This window comes from Eupeodes corollae, chromosome 3 (assembly GCF_945859685.1).
Source record: "Eupeodes corollae chromosome 3, idEupCoro1.1, whole genome shotgun sequence".
Classification (NCBI taxonomy): domain Eukaryota; kingdom Metazoa; phylum Arthropoda; class Insecta; order Diptera; family Syrphidae; genus Eupeodes; species Eupeodes corollae.
In genome coordinates, this window is record NC_079149.1 from 110,253,485 (window position 1) to 110,272,793 (window position 19,309).

Genomic DNA, 19,309 nt, shown 5'->3' on the forward strand with positions numbered 1-19,309 from the left:
CGAATTTAAAGATTCAGTTGAAAGAATATTATTGGCATTAAGATTCTTCTGATCTTCATAAAATGGTAGTTCTTCTTATATTCTATGTTTTTTCAACTGATCCTAATCAAAATTTTGTTATGGATTTAAAAAATGTTTACTGAAATAGTAAATTTATATTTTTCTTTTGGAATACTTCAAATTAAAAAGCAACATTTTTGGTACATTTTTTCCTATTTTAAGAAGAGAAAAATGCAATACGAGATACGACGAAAAACGAACTATGTTTTTAATACATTTTCCAACTGATTTTTGTGTAATAATTTTATTGATAACGGTGGACGTACAATTATTTTGATAAAATTAATGATTTGGGAATCAATTTTCACTTTTCTCCTATAAGATAAATACATTGAACGAAATTAAAACCTATCTCCAATTGAATGTTCTCGACATAAATACCAGAGTGCCATAACTCCATGTGTCGGTATTAATAATTTCGCAATCAATGGAACTTTGTAAATAGTGCGTTCAGCACACTAAACGGAAAATTATTTTTTTGGTAAATATTACACAAAGGATATACCATTTGATTTTTTAAAAAAGAGATAGAAATCCCATATCATACGAAGATGAATATAATTTGTGAATCATTCTACTTTCTATATACAAAAATAATCTATCAATGGAATGTTGAAAATAGTGCATTCAGCACATAATATTGTATCGAGCAATTTTGTGCGGCGTTTTTTTACTCTGAGGAAGCGAATATATTCAAAACACTATGATACATGATTATGAACATGCTTGAAAACCGAACTATCATTTAAAATTTTCTGACAAGCTTAAAATGCAATATTTTTGTTTACTTCCGGTAGACTTGAATGTCTTCGAGATTCGTTTTAAATTGTTGGTTTAAATCAAAGCGACGTTAAGTGGAGTTGGCTGTGTTCAGCAATCAATTAACTCAATTTGCTTTACTACTTCAACAAATTGATCAAGTTCTTAGATAGTTCTGAAGTAAAAATCTTGTGCTCCGATGTTTGGGAAAAAAATCCAAAAGCCAAAGTTATAGTTCTTTTAAACAGGCAAGAAAAGTTTTCTGCACTGGAAATCAAAATCACATAAAAACGATAGTGAACAAAATTTAGAGTAGATCTAGATCACTCTGAAAAGTGTACTTCAGTGAATACATATGTTTAAAAGAGTCTATTCTTCAAGATTACCACTCCGATGACATAAAGGTTTGTAAATGTCACATGAACCTGCTAAACTCATGAAAGCACATACAATGACTATAAGAAACTAAATATATAAAAATTCAATCAACCAAGAATGAAAATAAAAAAAAAAGAAACATGCTTAGGACCAAACAAGCTTAAGAAAGGATTCAATTTGTTAAAAGCATTCTATTTATAACGTTTTTGTAAATAACCAGTGAACACAATAAAGTAGATCTCTTTTATTTTTTTTTCTATTTTGCTTGATTTAATAATCAATCTTTCCACCTTAACATCGTTGATTGAATTTGAAAATTTTTAAAACTCTTCTCTTTCTGCAACAGTTTTTAGAAGTACCGACTTACAGTGGTCGATAAGGTTTTTTTCAAATGGGTTTTGATGGCCGTAATTCAAATCCGAAAAACTCATTTATAAGGCTTAAAATAGTCGAAATATTATATATATCTCTTTTTCACTGAAATTCCTGATGGTTTTCCAAATTTCCAATCCCTTTCTTCATTATTTAGTCCTATTTACAGTATTTTATGAAGTTTTCGAAAAATCTACACTTGTTTGTAGATTTTTCTTGTCTTACAAAAATTTAGAAGAAACGCAATCATTACAATCATTTATGCTAAAAAGGTTTTCAACAGAAAAAGGCAAAACGGTTTAAAAGTAAGCTTAATTCTTTTAATGAATCTGCTGTCTAACCAATTCTATAATACCAAGTTTTTGAAATATATTATTATTGGGCAGATAGAAGATCGGATTTTCAATCACTTTTTATCAAACTAAAGTTTTGATTCGATAAATAGTTTTTTTTTTTAGTTTTTTTTGTAAAGCAAACCTTTTTCATTTAAGGTAAAATTAAATCTGAAGTAAATTGGTGTCTAAAATTAATTTTATCCTAGATACATTGTTATATCTATATCTATATATATATAAAAGAAGTAGCTTTGAAAATATTCTAGCAGTCTTATTATTTCACCAAAGTGTCATCACTGCAAAACTACTAGAATTTATTTCTCTTTTATTCTCTTAAATTATAAACACAACTCTTATCGTACTTTTGATCTCTTAATTTTCTCATTTTATATTCCCCTCTTTAGGTACATACAAATATTTTTCCATTGGAAAAGTTTAACAATTTTTCTTATAATTTTTTTTTTCCCTATTTCAACGCAACTCAACTTTTAGTTAATAAAAACAATCAAAAATCTATCAGGAGCTTTTTCTAATTCGAAACAAAACTTCACCAGACAATGGATATTTCACAAGATATTCCCATCAATTGCTTAATAAAGTTTTTAAATTATTTCAAGTACCTACTTCACATGGAGAAATCTAATTTGCCGTATAATGCTATTTCAAGATAAACAACACGTTAAAAAGAGATAGCCTGATCAAAATAATTTTCTATTTACTTAACAATTCCATGGAGGAGAATGAAGAAAAAAAAATTGGAAATATAAAGAGACCACAATTGAGAACAAATATATACAAAGAGAACATGTATAAAATATATCAAATTTGAAAGAGAAACCAAAACGGGTGATTCAAAACAAAATCATTTCTTTTCAATATCATATCAAACTCAATGAAATTAGCAACATTTAACCAAATAATTCAAAAAATTGAATTTTTTAATTAAATCTAACAAATCTCCTTACCTAAATCTATCATGTCGAAGTATAAATTAAATATTTCACAAACAAACGGATATTCAACAATTTGTCTCACCCTCTACAAGGGGCAACCATTTTGCCGGGCTCTCACCATTTATTTGGAAGGAACATTTTCTCAGTTACTGAGTAAATCGCGATGAGTGTGCATCGTCAGTGTTACGCGTTTTCTTACGGTAACCGTTGTATATAACAAAAAAAATTAATAAAAATAATTATATACATACATTGAGATATACTCGCAAGTAATTGCTGAACAGTTTAAAAATAAATAATATATAAATAAATAAAAACAATTTACAACAAAACAAAAAATTCAAATCAATTTTAATTCAAAGGTTTAAACAATAATCTGCAGAGTGTGTGAAAATAAAGTGAAGAGAGATTTGTGAAAAAAGAAGCAAAAATAAAAATCAAAAAGAAAAAAGTTTTAACCGCGCTAATTTAACAACAACAAAGTTTAAAGAAAGCAGTGCAGTAGTTTATTTTTCTGTCTAAAGAAAGCCCGCGAATTTGTCCCCCCCATTTTTCGATTAATTTTTTTTATTTTTTAATTAATCATTTTTTCTTTGCTTTGAAAATTAAAAAAAAAATTGTGTCTTTCATTTGAAGTAAAAGAAAATTGTTTTTCTCTCTCTCTTCCTCTCGATGATTACGTTTGTGTGAATTTAATTTTTGTTTTTTTTTTTGAAAAAAAAAGAAAAATCTTCATAAATAAAAATAAGAAAATTACAAAACAAAGAAAGAATTATTCACGTGTGATCGCGGCGAACATGAGGAATAAAAGGAAACTTTTGCTAGGATGAAATTATGGGGTTCAATTAATTTTTTCGTAAATGATGTAAGTTTAAATTTATTTTTAGAGAAAAATGGTATTGAAATTTTTAAATTGAATGAAATGTGCACAAAACATACAAAAAAGTAATATACCTTCATATGTTTTGTATGTACAATATTATGTTTTAGGTAAGTAGGTATGTATACTACGCCCACATCCGTTCTTATAATCTCACAGGTACCTACTTATTTTCTTTTCTTTTTATTTTCAGAGTTGGAAATTGCGTTTTTGTTTATGTTCATAATTATGGAGATTACAATATTGCTTTTCTAATCAGTTAGGACTTTTTTGAGATTATGATTAGTTTCAATGCAACTTGATAGAAATTCTGAAAAGTTAAAGGAAAATTTTCATGAAAAATGGGGTCAGATATCTACATATATGTAGGTACACTTGTATGTAGGTATATGCTATGCAACCCGGCAAAACCTGAATCAATTTTACTAAATTTTATTTAGGTATGTAGCCAGGTCGGTACCTAGGCATAACACAACTTAAATTGTTTTTCTTTAAGCAAGTTTAAAATACCTGCTTCTGCCTACTAAATACCTGATAACATTTGTAACATTTAACTTTTGGTGTCTAAATTAAAACAAAATAATAGGACCTACATCCGTTCCTTGAGGTTAGTCTTGATAAAAGAGAACTTCCAAATCCAACAAACAATTGTAAAATGTTAATTAGGTATGTTATGAGGCCCTTCACAGAGTCAAATTCAGTAAAGTTCGAAGAAATCAGTTTTGTTAATTTTGAAAAACCATTTAAAAAAATAAAAAATGTTTAATACTTATTTGTATTAAACATATTTATTTTGAGTTTTTAACGTTAGTAGTTTGTTACTCTGGGATTGTTAATCTTGAGAAATTATAGTTTTATCACTTTTTTTTTCCAATTGAAGGCAAAATTGTAACCAATTAGGTATTTGGGTAGGTAATTTTTTACTGGGAGAATTGATCTTTCTTCAAGCGGATAACCAAAACGTATCTCATTGATAGCTGTCATTTTTAATTTTGACAGAGTCTTTAGGGGTTTTAATGTATGGTTCAAAAATTCTGAGCTTTTTCCTTAACTACTTTATCGTTTGAAAACGTAATATTAAGGTGCGTTTTTACCTCATAAGTTAAGCTTTTTTTTTTAAAAGAAGTAACCGAAACTAAAAATTGTGTAAACTGAACACTACTTTTTAAAATAATTGTCTCAAAGATTTGTTTATATCTTTTTTCCAATTTCTTTTTCCTGAACTAATTCTTGTTGAAAGTACGATATGGAGGAAGGTAATCCAAATTTAGCTAATTACTCAGTTGTCGTGATAAAGGTTAGATCAAATAATTCAAGTCATCTGGTTCTTCTTGAAAAACAAGTTTCAAATATCAAGTGTTCTCCTTACCTTGTGGTGGCTCATATATTTATAACAGTAGAACCCTTCTTTGACCTTAAGCAAAAAGGACTTAAATCAGGGGTGGAATCGGCTAAGGTGATAGTTGACTATCATTTTTTTGATACTCAAATTATTTTCATACCGTCTGTTTCAGAGGATTCAAGTTGTCAAAATTCGTTGTTGCCTTGGTGAAATTTTAGATTGATTCTTATAAAATATCTAAATAAAAGTTTCAAATTGGCTGTTTTTCAATTAAATTCTAACTTTTCTTTCTTTTTTCGAATGTCGTAAGCTTTGTCGGTGAACTAAGCAAAATTTTCAGTCATTAGTGTAAGCGGCTGGTAGCTCTATTCGGAACAAACATATTTGTTTGAAAATACTATCACATTTTTTTGTGACAGCTTTTTAGGTATCAATTTGACTATCACCTATATTATGTTGATTAAATTCGATCATTTTGATTGTCATTTATCAACAGTCCCCTTAGCCGATTCCACTCCAGAAACTGGTCACACAGACTCAATGAACTTAAGTTGTTGATATCAAAACAAATGTGATTTTTTCTGTCTTATTGTCTAAAGACTAAATTTTTATGATATTCAGCATTACATTTTTTGACTTAAGACCTTTTTATCTAAAGGTAAAAATTTGGAGTGGACTTTTCACAACCGTTTATTAAACAAAAGTCTACATTTTAAATTGTTTTACTTTTAATAATATTTGAGTATGTATAGAATAGGACAAAACTTTTATTAGAACGTCTATTAATTACATTTGGCACAAATTTTAATTTGATGGTCTCCACAAATATTATCAATTGAATAAAGCACAGTTTTTTAGAGCAGCGTGGGTAGTGTTCTAGGCTTAAAGAAATTTAACACCTACAAATTCTTTATTTTATTTTACAAAATGAACAATTGCACAAAAAACATATTTAACAATTAGTTTTTTTGTTTTTGTTCAGGAATTGTACGTATGTATATTCAGTTTGGAATATACATATTCCATTATCGGAACAGATATGAGTACCGAGCAGTTACTATGACAATCCTTGTAAATTATAATTTTATCCAAACTAAAAAGACGAGCCTAGTTTTGAGAAGTTGCATTTGTTGTAAACCTATAACCGTACATAAAGCTAGAAGTGTAAAATTTCATACAATTTAAAGAAATGACCTGACACAATTTTGCTGAAATGTTCAAATTTTTAATTAAATTAATATTTCTAAGTCGATTTTATTTTTAATTTCACGTTCCTAGCTTTCTCTATCACTCAAATAAACTTAAGAGCGAAAACAAGAATTCCTGACAAAAAGCATCAACAGTTTCTATCTAAGTACTTGTGAAACCGCAGTACACTTTTGCTTTTTTAAACATTTTCGATTTAATACTTCATCAAAAAGAACTAATTGTTAAACGTAAGGAAATGTCACTAAAAGTCATCTAACGCTTTATGACATCTGGTCAACTGGAATCATTTTATATATTTCTATGATTTCAGGAATCTAAAAAGTGTTCAATATTTCCGTCAGAAATCTGAGAGCAAAATATTTATGATTCGTTTTTTTTAAGAATTATCTATTGCACAATTCAAAAAGGAGTAAGAATGAACAGTGAATAGTATTTATATTTCATTTTCAAGCCTAGTACGCTGCTGATGTGAAACGAAAATTCCGATACAAAAATGACATGACGAAATCATAAACGAAAAAATTCGCTGTGCTTTTCGTTTTTCAGTACGAAATGTGTCATTTTAGTGGAAGCTGTACTAGATTTCTTAGTACAATTCTCCACTCTTTTCGTTCTCAATATTGCTTGCGAAATTTTGACGTTTAATTTCTTTTATTGAAACAAAAATTGTTTACACGTGACTTTCGGTGTTTTGACTTTGATTTATATGTATTTGATTTAAAATTTAAAATAAAATGGATTTGTCCAATATGTTCCAACAATACATTTCTGAATTGGAAAATCAGGATGTTGAGATTTTATTGGTGATGTGCAAGAAGTGATGAAGACGAGCAGTGAACTTCAACTTCCAAAAAATAAACCGAAGAAAAAAAATTGATATCTTTTCGGAGGCAAAAAATAAACTGGCTTCGTTGGTCGAAGCCAGTGAAGCTATTTGGAAGTTAGAGCATAGGTTTCACAAAAATAATACAGCCGTGGCTAGCCTCTGTAGTAATAAAGCTGCAGAAATGAAAAAAACATATACTAACTGCTCAACAAAATGTTAATAAATTCTTTTTCACTTTTTATTATCAGCAGCTGACTGTCAGAACTTGTCATTTGTTTTTGACAGCTGACAGAACTCTCCACAAATATTTTTCCGCTGTGGTTTTCATTTTCCCCTGAGATCGCCGAAAAAATTCGTTTACTTCAGCTGCGTACAAGGCTTCTCTGTGAATGTTTTGATTTTTCCAGAAATGTTAAAAATTCAAATATCAAACATCTTCAAATATAAAGAAAAGTTTTGTATGTATATGTTTAAAACAACTTAAAGCATATTTCTGAAAACTGTCAAAATCAGCTGTTGTTTTTTTTTTTTCATACATTTGGGACCATATTTGCTGTTTTTAGGGCACATCCAGGCTTTCAAAAATTGTTATAATTACTATTATTTTTTACTTGTGAATTTATTAAAACCATATCATCATATACCTACCATTCAAGAAATAATACGCTTTCAAGAGTTTTGTTTTGATTTTTAGAAAACGTTATGTTTGGACTTAAGGCACTTTGATGTAAGGCACTCAATTTTTAACTTTCTGTTTTCCTATTTTTAAAGTACTGCTTTAAAAATTATTAAAGTTGGCATATTTCTGAGACGAACATTTCTTCACATGAAATTATTATTTTTTTTAAGAAGTGTTTTGAAAAAAAAAAACTTTCTAATTTTTCTTTGTTGAACAAATCTAGAATTTGCTTGTTCAGTACTAAATTTTGATATTTTTAATACAAGATTTGTTTTTCTTCCTTTTCTTTACTTTTGATGTGAATTTACGAACTTTAAGTTCATCTTTAAAAACAAAACATATCATTCAAGACGAAGGTACCTATTTAAAGTCAAGTTCAAATAAGATTAGAAGTTATTGGTAACTAAAAGTAAAATCTAGAAGACCAGAAAGAATTCGTATCTATTAATCTCTGTAAGATAAGTTTTTCATATAAACTTTCAAATTTAACTTGAATACATTTACCAAATTAAGTATAATACCAAAAATTACGTATCTTAAGGTGCATCCAGACCAAAGAAACATTTTTGAAACGTTTTAGCAACATTTAAAAAAAAATATAAAATCTTTCAAAAACAGAGAAACATTTCTGAAATGTTTTTTAACAAATGGGAAACGTTTTTTTTAAAGAATGTTTTCATAATTTTGTTTGGTGTGGACACCTTTAAACTATTACTTTAATGTTTCTACAAAGTTGTCGTTGTATCGTTCCAAATATTCGTCCGTTGAACCAGAAAAATATATTTCATTAAATAATTTCCAGAATTACTTATAGGTACCAATATCTATTTTTAATATTGTGCTGAACGTATTCGTTTATAATTTGACACATAGCTGTAGACTTATTTATTAGATTTGTTTCAAGTTTGACATTGGCTAAATATTTCTAAATATGTTCTAAGAATCTTTTCATAAACAAATTATTTTAAATATTAGTTCTGACTCTTAAAAAGAAAAATGTGTCGTAAATGTAAAAACAAAAATTAGTAAAAAAGTACCTAGTTTTTTTTTTTGTTGTAAAAAGTGCTTCGTACCTACAATTTTGGATTCAATTTTTAACGGTATTTGAAATGTATACCTACGAAAATGTCTTTAGAAACGAAAATAAATTTGTATCACTCACTGAAAATTATTAACTAAATTTTTCTGCTGGTTGTCAAATTTTGTATGGGATGCTTTCACATCAAAATATGGCGCTTTAAATGGATGCGTTCAGCAAAAGTTTGTACATTAAATTCTTTAAAAGGAAGGTTTGAGTAGTGAACGCGTAGTGTGCATACCTAACCATTTTCACAAATCCCTCTTGATTTTTTTTTTAAACAAAACATATTTTTTATTCTTTTCATTTCAGATGAAAACGCACTAATTTCTTCGGTTAAAGATGTATTACTAATTCGATTCACATGTTAATGACAAGAAGTTAAAAAAAAAAAAACTGATCTTCAAAGTAAAGATCGTGTCGAAATATAAGTGTCGCGCTATGCGTTCGCGGGGCTCATAAGCTCAAAAAGTGAGCTCGTGTATTAAAATAACGCGTTCTAATAGAGCCTTATCAAGTACCTCTGCGTTCTGAGCTCTATCGCGCGAAATTTAAGTATAATATTGTTGAAAACTTTCTAGACTCAACGAAAGAAAGCAAAAAAAGTTCGCGGAATTCGTATCCTTCAAGATCCAACGTAAAATTCGAGTTCAATTCGATTTTTTTTTTAAGTTGTTGTGTTCGTTCGATTTGGTCCGCGCGCTCCCCTTTCGATGATTACCTATACATATATGTAAATAGGTGAATTAAAAGAAAAGTATAATTTCTAACAATATAATTCTCGGGCAAAAATAAAATTAATGATATTTCCTCCCTCAAAATATATATGTATTATAAAGAAGTGAGTGAAAAGTGAAGAAAAGAAGAATAAAAATCTAAAATTTAAATTTAAAAAAAAATAATTGTGTAAAGAAGTGTCTGAAATGTAAGTTCTTTTTTTTCTCCCTTAAAAAATTTCTATCTCTAAATTTTGTGTTTAAATTAATTAATTTTGTATTTTTCTTTCCATCTAATTGAGAGAGAGACGGCAGGGTTTTTTAAGCCAACCAACAAAAATAAAATAGAAGAGAAATAAAACAGATCGTAATTAGGGATAAATTAAATTAGGGTTTCCTTCTTTGAACTGCGAGAGCTATTGTAAGTGTAGTAGATAGGAAGCGCTATATGTATGTTTGTAAGTAGTATACAACTTCACCAGAGAGCAATAGTACATATAGAAGTAGTAATGTGTTGTTTTTTGTTTTTGTGTTATTAAATTCTGCAGAAATTAAAATAAAGTACAGCAAAAAAAAACAGTCTACAGCCAAGAAGAAAAATTATGCACCATTCACCATTTCCCAAGGAACTCTCTTTTATGTCGTAAAAGAAAAAAACGTACACAGCTATAGAAGAAAACTTACAAAAACCCTTGACAAGATTATGTGCATATATTTATAGTGAGAATAGGTATGTGCGTTTGTATGCAGCAATCTAAGTAAATGAATAAGAGCAAAAGAGAAGCAGTATCTGAATCCGTCGACCGAACCGAGAACGAGAACCGAACGACAAAAGGAAAATATAACAACAACGACAACGGCGAAGTAACCGCACCGCAACCAAACCAACAACAAGGCTGCTGATGGAGCTGAGTAAGAAGCAGAAGGCAGAGAGGACAAGGAAGAGAAATAAAAAAATAAAATAAACGAAGAAAAAACTACAACGACAACGAATACAATCTACAAAATTCCTCACATCTACTTCTACACTCATCATCGGGTGGCTGCTGCTGCTGCCGTTGCTGCCACCGCCGCCATCATCATCGTCATAAACACGAGACTCATGAAACCGAAAGAGATGGAGCATTATGATGTGTCATAGGAGTGAGGGTGAAGCACTGTCTCTGATAGCATTAGCTAAAAAGAACCATCAACCGAACCCAAACCCAATCAAAAGTAGATAAGCAAGGGGAACATTCAAGCAGGGGGATACAAAAGCAATAAAAGAAAATAAACAAGTTAAACAAAAACACAAGAGGAACAAAAAAAAACATTGAAGATAATAAAAGGCATACGGGAAAAGAATAAAACAAAAATCGATGCGTTCCGGTTTTAAGAACATGAAACGAAAATACAAGAAAATGAAGAATAATCAATGCTCAAGAAAGAGATAGAGAGAGAAAATTATAGAAGGTAGTTTTTATAGATAGGAAAAATAACTCCAACTAGAAAGAGGAACGTATGGAGTAAAAAAAACTATATCTGGCAAGAACGAACAACGAACGAACGTAAACTATTTTCGAGTTTCGAGACGACTACGAACAAGAAATAGCAACGCAAAAAAGAGACGTGCAACTTTTTCGGTCACGTAGCGTTCCCAGCAGATCCACCAGATGAAACAAAAGCCACCAGCGTTCACCCACCCCACGGCCACGAGAAGTTTCACACTCCCCCTTGTGGTTTCTTTTTCCTTTTTCTGGCTCCTCTTCAAGGAAACTACAAATTCAGAAAAAAACATTCTCCATCATAGCTCGCTCCCACAGCAGCAAGCAGAGGACGAAAGAATAACTTTCGAGAAACATGTTAAAACGTGAATACCTACTAAAAAGGAAAAATATGAATGTTTTTTTTTCAGCTTTCCTCTTGTGGATCATGACGACGACTACGATGATGATGATGATGGCCTGGCCATGTATTCCTTCCTTAGGATAAAAACTCTCTAGTGAGACAGATTTATTTTTTCAATGTGACTTTTATGGGCAAAAATGTAGAAAAGTACAAAAAACGACTTGAAAAATTATTAAAAAAAAAAAAAACGTAACTGAAAAAACACGACACGACCATCTGCAAAACTGTAATGGCTGCCATCGTCGTTTCGTTTCGTATATTTTCTGTATTCTTTTCTGGGTAGAACGTAAAAGTGTATCCATATGGCTATATTTTGTTATATTCTACGTTTGTTTGTATTGCCAACTTGCACATACCTACGTGGTAATTTTATATTTTTCAATTACAAAATAAAATGTCATAAATTTATGTAATTAATTACGGGATATGACATAAGAACTACTACAATTCTATTCAGTAAAAAAAATTGACAAAACGTTTGTGAATCCGTCAAAAATGTAACGTTTAAAATTAGAAAAACAACACAATCATTTCGGTCAAAGTTTTTTTTTTAGTTTCTCGGAGAACTTGTGTTTTGTGTGTTAACAAACAAAAATTATATATTCCGGAGGCTAATCGCCGCGGTCGGCCGTTTCCGTTATCATTGATTATTATCAACCCATCTGTCAATCCAATCCAACACACTGCCACCCCATTTCATGGCAGCAAACGAAATGAGTGAGCAGTGAGAATACCAGATACCAGAACCTGAAAATAAATTAAAAACTTTTTGATCGTACCCAAACCGCCATCCATCGCCATCGCCAACCAACCCCTTAAACCCCAACAACACCCCCTCAAACAAAATCCGTCCGACTGTTTCGTTTTCGTGTTGCTGCTGTTGTCGCCTTAACGTCTTTTTTTTTTGTTTCTTTTGCTGGTTGGAAGGTATACCTATACGTACGGAATCATCACCCATACAAATACAAAAAAAAACTCTTTTTTAGTTCGTCTATATACCTTTTAAGAAAGTGCGATTGTAGTGTTATACCTACCTAAATAAATCGGGCGTTCACTTTATATGGCTATTGCGCGCGTGTGCTAAAGCTAAAGCTAAAAGCTGGTTCCTTCGTTCTTCTTCTGTTTTTCGTCCAAAAACCAAAACGAAAACCCCCTCTATGAAAGAATATGAACAACAACATTTTTCGAATGGAATTGAAAGCGGGTGTATGATTTTAACCTGCAAGAGGCAGGGGGGAACAGTGTTGGGTCGTGTTATAAGAAATAGTAGTATACACACACACAGACACACACTTCAACAAAAACTCAAAACGAAGTATGGTGTCGTCAATAAATGGAATTTTATTATATTCTATATAAAGAAATAGTACCTAGTATAGGATAGTATAGCAGCATCGTATAGCGTTAGCGGTGTGTATGAAGAGGGCTCCCATTTTTGGATTTCACCACACACCATACATAGAGCTCTTCCCATCCATCTTCATCTAGACAAGTTAAAAAACACTGCTATATATACATATATAATAAATAAAGCGATTAATGTTGGAGTGAGATGGAAACAATAAATGGAACCTCTAAACTCTATCATCAGAAAGGGATACAGCATGAGTTGAGCTGAGCTGAACTAAACTGGTGGAGTATATTTGCAACGAATGCTCTGTAAAAGGGGAGCTGTCCGTAACAAAAGTTTGTTGTGTGTGCCCATTTGTGTGGAGTGGTGTAGGTATATCTACTTTGTAGTTTTTCCCTTGCGCGCGCTTGCATATAAGGAAATGCTTTATATATAGAAATGTATGTAAATAGATATATCTCCATACATATATGTAGGTATATCACCCATAGCAAAAACGCAATATAAAATAAAATCGTAAAACAACGTTGGTGCGAAAGAGAACGAGCTATGCATATAATAATATTCACTTCTATCTATATACCTTACGTACGTACCTAAATTTGAAAAAGCAAAGCAAAGAAAAGGCAGATAAAATAATAAAGAAAGAAAGATAAAAAAAATGCTGTGTTTACTCTTAATTGTGTGTCGTATGTATATATATATACACGTACACCTATGTATATATCGGTAGATGTGTGTGTGTGTTTTGTATGATAAAAATTTAGCTTTGCTTTTATGTTTTATTTTGTGCCTTGGAAATAAAATGCCATGTTATATTTTTACTAAATACGAGTGAAAGAGAAGATAAATAAATTCCTATTCAGTTTAAATTGTGTGCTAGCTGAAAAGAGCTAGAAATATCAAATTGAGAAGAAGAAGAATAAAAAAAAAAGTGTATCGTCGAGTAAGTGGTATAAATGATATACAACAAAAAGAAAAGAAGGGAAGGGAAAAATTGTTATTAAATTGTGCAACGTCGCGTTTCTCTTCTCTTTATACTTATTCCTTGTCGTCGTTCGTCGTCGCCGTTCGTAGATCATCGAAATTTATAAGAAAAAATATATACATATCTACCTACCTACCTAATACAAACAAAACTCGGTCCGTCATTTCGCTATGCGCTGTTGCCGTTTTTCCGTATCGTGAATCGCGTTCGTCAACATTTTTATTTTATTATTATACCTACCTACATAGCTATTGACGGTGTATGGGTTGTATATAGTGTGTATAGATGGATGGATGTTGTTTTTCTCATTTTTAATGGCAGCAGTTCACTTCAGTTCACTACAAAGTCTACCCAAGTACAGAGAATGGATAGATAGAAGATAGATTGATGAAAAAGACAACAACGCGAACGCCAAGCTAAGAACAGAATCTTTAACCACACTGTATTAGCAATAATATAAAAGATGAATGTGTATAAACGTATCTATACCTAGAGAAACAAATAGTATAAAATGAACAGAGAGAAAAAGAAAACCTAAAGGAAACTAACATTAATGCTGGATAATACTTACATAAACATCTTTGCCAACCCTTCGTTCGTCGTCCCCCACATAAACCCCCCAGGAATAACCCTGTTTTTGTCTAATGTCCTTTCGTTTTGGTAGGTTTTAGGTATGTAGGTACCTAGCTAGTTGCTAGTTATACATTCTGCTTCTGCCTTCCTGGCCATGCCAACAAAGTTAAGAATTTATTTTTCTTTAAGGTTCTTTTATATATTTATAGATATATACATGCACATAGGTAGGTGTACTAGGTACCCTTTTTTCGTAGGTATATGGGTATAGGTATATAATACTATATTTTAGTAACAGAAAAGGTATGAATAAATAAAATAAGAAAGAATGTAGGAAATTTTCAAACGTAGATTACAATTACCAGACTTGCGTTTCTTCCCCCCTTTTTTTAGGAAGGTAATCCCTCTCAATCTTTCTCTTTCACTGCATTGAATAGTTCTATTGGATTAAGACGACAAGTGTAAGTGAGAGCGAGAGAGAAACGTCAAAAAATATATTTGTTTTTTTTTTGTTCGTAGGTACGATAGGGTATAGTTTGTTAAGTTGAGTGTGTTCAGGGAACATGAGAGCAAATTAAATAAATCTTTATATGGGTAGGATATATACCTAAATATATATACCCCCATAGCTACATACCTAGTTTAATTTAATAGAATTAAATATAAAAGAAGGATTATCTTTTTTTTATAATAAATATAATATAATAAATATAATGCCCCCGTTGGTAATTTTCTAACGAATTCTCTTTTTTTTAAATCTAATTTGTTGGAAAGAAAAATACATACTATGTTTAGAGTGAAATTGGTAAAAATAATCAAATACCTACCTGGGCATCTAAATCAATTCCGTTTTTCGTTTTTTTTTAGCTTTTTTAAATCCATGAAAAAATTACACATTTTGTGAAAATTTCCTTAAAAAATCCTTTTAAGGATATACCAACCTACCTAACCTAAAAAAAGTCGTTTAAACCCCTCTTCAATTTATGGATATAAATGATTGACTATAAAAATAAGCAATCACATTTAATACAACAATTTTTAAAAAAATAAATGAATTAAATTAAAAAAAAAAATATAAATATAATATCGACACTTTACGCACGAGTTTTCTTTTGGGAGGAGGTCGCCCATTAGAATCGCCTCCATGAAGAACATAAAGCAAAATGGTACGAGAGACTCGAAACCTTTGGGTTGGACATTTACCCGATACAGCACGTGAGGATAGGATACGAGATCATTTTAAACGGTAAGCTTTTGAAAATGTCAAAAAAGACAAAAATTAGATTTATTTTTTTTAATTAATCAAGAAAAATTTATCTGAATGTGTTCATTGGTATGAACCAAAGAACCAACTTTGTGAATAATTTTTGTCGCCCATCTAAAAGTTCATTTAATTTCAAATATTAAATCTGTTTGTTTACTTTTCTTAATTATGAATGTATGAACTTTAAAGCTTTGTACTTATTTGTAATTTTTATTGAGTAACCTGAAAGAAACAGACTGCAAGTGTTTTTACTTTTTTCGGAAGTATTTATCAATAAAAACAACTGATAGTTATCTACATGTCAAATCTTTTACTGTCATTAAAAATGTATAAAAAATGGCATTATTATTTAGAGGGCCAATAATTTTAACTTTATCAAAATTCATAAAATTACAATTCCTCTTCAAATTAACTGCTATTAGAAGCATTAGTAAGAAATTAAAAATAATGGCGTATTGTGCTTCTAACTTTGAAATTAGGATCTGTCAGGAGCACAAACAAAATCATTTGCTAACATTTCAATCTTGAAAATTGATTTGCTAGGTATATTCTTTTATTCAAGGGTTAGCAAATTAAAGTTTCATTAATGGTTGAAAATTATTTTTAGTGACCGTAAGCTTTACAACTGACAGAAAAATTTTGGTGTTAGATTATTTTAGAAGTTTCGAAAAGCAGAAAACTTTGAAGAATTTATCATTTTTTATGACATTTCTTCGCTTTATTAAATTTTAATTTTCAAAAATGAAACAAGTTAAAAAAAAGGCTTTTTGGGTTTCCCGTAGGAAAATTCAGCTTTCCTTTAAAAATTAATTTTTTTTGTCCATGGAACACGATTGGAACTGTTTTATTTTGTCACATTCCCAGCCAAAATATTTGAAAAATTGTATTAGAACTGGTGTAAAGAGGGTTTAATATGTCCAAATCTGCATTTTGATCTTAAATCAAAAATAAATCAATTTATTTTGACCATAGAAAGCAAAAAACAGGTAAAATTTGTGTTTTTAAAAGTCTAGATCAAGAATAAATTGATTTTTTCACCCATGGAAAACCCCATAGGTATTTCAAATGTTAAGTATTTCTCTAATAAAGTGTAGTCCATCAATGATATTTCTGGTTTATCAGGTATTGAATTTGTCAATGTCAAAAACCACAGCTTGGCTAATTGACAGGTGTATTTATGTTTTATTTATTCGAAAAATAAATTCTATAAATTCAATAATTTTCTTGAAGAACTATTTTACAAAGTACCTATGTATAAAAGAATACTGTAAACATACCTTAAAAGGCAAACTTTTTTGACGTTTCAATAGGAAGTATACCTACTGCCTATTTCACTTCTCAATTACCTATTTTTGTAAATCTAAAGTAAAGGGTAAAGTTTCTTGTTCGGAGAAAGAATGTGACATCGTTGTTTAAAACGCTTGAGGTGTCAAACCAAAATCTTGATGTTTTTGAGTCCTTAAAGCGAGTTAGATAAAATGCTTCGATGTCTCAAAAAAACTTATAGGTAGGTCTCATATAATCAGATCAAATCAGCTGTCAGCTGTCAAAAAATAATCATAAAAAAATAATTTTGTATAGTTTTATGTACCAATTTAACTACCTACGTTAAATGTTTTATGGCAAATGTTTCTTATATATCTTATAGGCATGTGCGAGCATAACTTGAACATGTTTTATGTAGGTAGATATGTAGATACTTATAGGCATAAGTTGTTAGCATTTGCCCTTTTATATTTTTTTTCGTCTATGATTATTATAATGAATGAATTACACCTGAGGGAATTGAACCAATGCCTTTTCACATCTGTCACTTATTTTACCACTATAATACCCTTATACCTACCTAAAGTTACAATAGACATATCTTGTTGGGTTCCTTTAAAGATAGATAGGTAGGTATACCAAAAAGTGACAAATAATACACGCCGGTGTAAACAATGTCATAAATCATCGATAGCACTATAATCCAACAAAAAATAAATAAAACTACATCTACCTATGTACTTACTCACAATAGGATTGTTTTCTTGTCTTTTTCAACCTTTCAGTAGTTATGTATAAGTCCTAGGTAGATAGATAGGTAGGTATTTGTTTTTATTAAGAAAGACAAACAAAAAAAAAAAAACAACATTATGTAATTTCACTACAAAATTTGGCAACATTGCTCATAGTGAATATATGGAGTCACTAGTATTTCCCATCACTTTATTACGTTGCCACATTTTTATGTTCTGTTCTGTTCGTTCAGGTTCAGTCGCCGCGCCGCCATAGGACTCTTCTCTCTTTTTCTTTTCTATAAGATCAACCAAAGGTGATGATTTTCAATTCAAACAACAAAAACAAAAATGAAACATAAAATTCCTGTTCTCAAATTCATCTTTAGTATTTTTTTTTTATTTTTTGGCTTTATACAAAATAAAAAGGAAGCAAAAACAAAAAATCTGGCAACGTCTCAAAATAAGCAAAAATATAAAGAACATGGCCAGCAAAGTAGCGCAACTAAAACCAAACATCAGCAGGCAGTCAGGCAACAGCACTACAGCAGCCAGAAAAAGACAAACGAACCCCGAAAAAATCGACCGACCGAACGACCCCGTCCGATGAGTTGGCTGGTACGGCACAACGACGACAGCGACAACGACAACGACGTCGAATGAAAGCGCATACGTTCTTTTGTTGTTTTTGTTGTTGTTGCTTTTGCTGCTGCTTAGCCCTGTTTGTTTTTTTTTGTTTCTTCAGAAAAAAAAGTAAAGAATTCATAACTAAAGGGGTTGCTGCGAAAGGGAGTGGAGTGAATGAGAAGCTAAAAATCAGAATATTATGTGAAATAAAAAAAGATGCGGAGTCTAATAGTCGTCGTATTATGTGTGTGAGATGTGTACCTACCTTCAACTTAACTTATGACATTTTTAACTTCCACCTTATTAAAACTTTAATTCTTCTTTATATATTCATGCTGGTTTAACTTTAGTTGGGAAACCACTTAAAGTCTTACCACACTACATATCTACCAATTACGAAATTCACCTTTGGTGAATAAAATTTTTTAAATAAGACAAAATAATAGAAAAAAAGACTGTAACTTATTTGTTCTTCCAGGTAAAATATATTTATATGAAATAAGCGTGCCATTTAAGGCCAAACTCAAAAACACACCCAAAATATCCGATTTTCTACAAAATGTCAATTTATTACACAGATCCAATTGTTTTTACCAAAGTCCAGTTCAGAAAAATTAAATTCACATATTAGGTTTGTAAATATGTTTTTCTTTCTTAGCTCATAAAAGAGTTCTAAACAAAATCTGAGTACATCAAACATGCTCTGAATATCCTCTATGTTCAGAGCGTTCAGAATTATTTTTCAAACTCAACTGAACACTTAGCTGTTACTATTTGACATGTGTGTCAATTTACCTGTCAATTTTCTTCTACAGAAACGAGAAAAGTAAGATTCAAAACTTAAATTAAAATGGGAAACTAATTGCAATCAAACAGAGCTTCAATTTATTTTTGAAGGAAATGAGGATGAAGATTTTGATGCTTGTGTTTAGCATTCAAGTCGATCTGCTCAGTAGAGTGCGCTCTAAACATTTGAAGAACACATTCAAAACATAAAAAGAAAGTAGCTCTTAGTGTTCAAAGATTAAAGAGAAA

The 19,309-nt window shown here is 30.4% G+C and overlaps 1 protein-coding gene across 5 annotated transcripts in view; it reads left to right on the forward strand.

Annotated features, from left to right (window-relative positions):
* The first annotated feature begins 2,990 nt into the window (after window positions 1-2,990).
* LOC129952579 (protein split ends) overlaps window positions 2,991-19,309 on the forward strand; it is a 206,651-nt gene continuing 190,332 nt past the window's right edge. For all 5 annotated transcript variants that reach the window (XM_056065234.1, XM_056065232.1, XM_056065233.1 and 2 more), the window contains exons 1-3: window positions 2,991-3,722; window positions 9,184-9,796; window positions 15,254-15,632. Coding sequence is in view for 3 of the 5 variants with exons in the window: in XM_056065232.1 (XP_055921207.1) it covers window positions 15,550-15,632 (83 nt within the window). In the remaining 2 variants the exon portion in view is untranslated. The remainder of the gene's footprint in view (window positions 3,723-9,183; window positions 9,797-15,253; window positions 15,633-19,309) is intronic.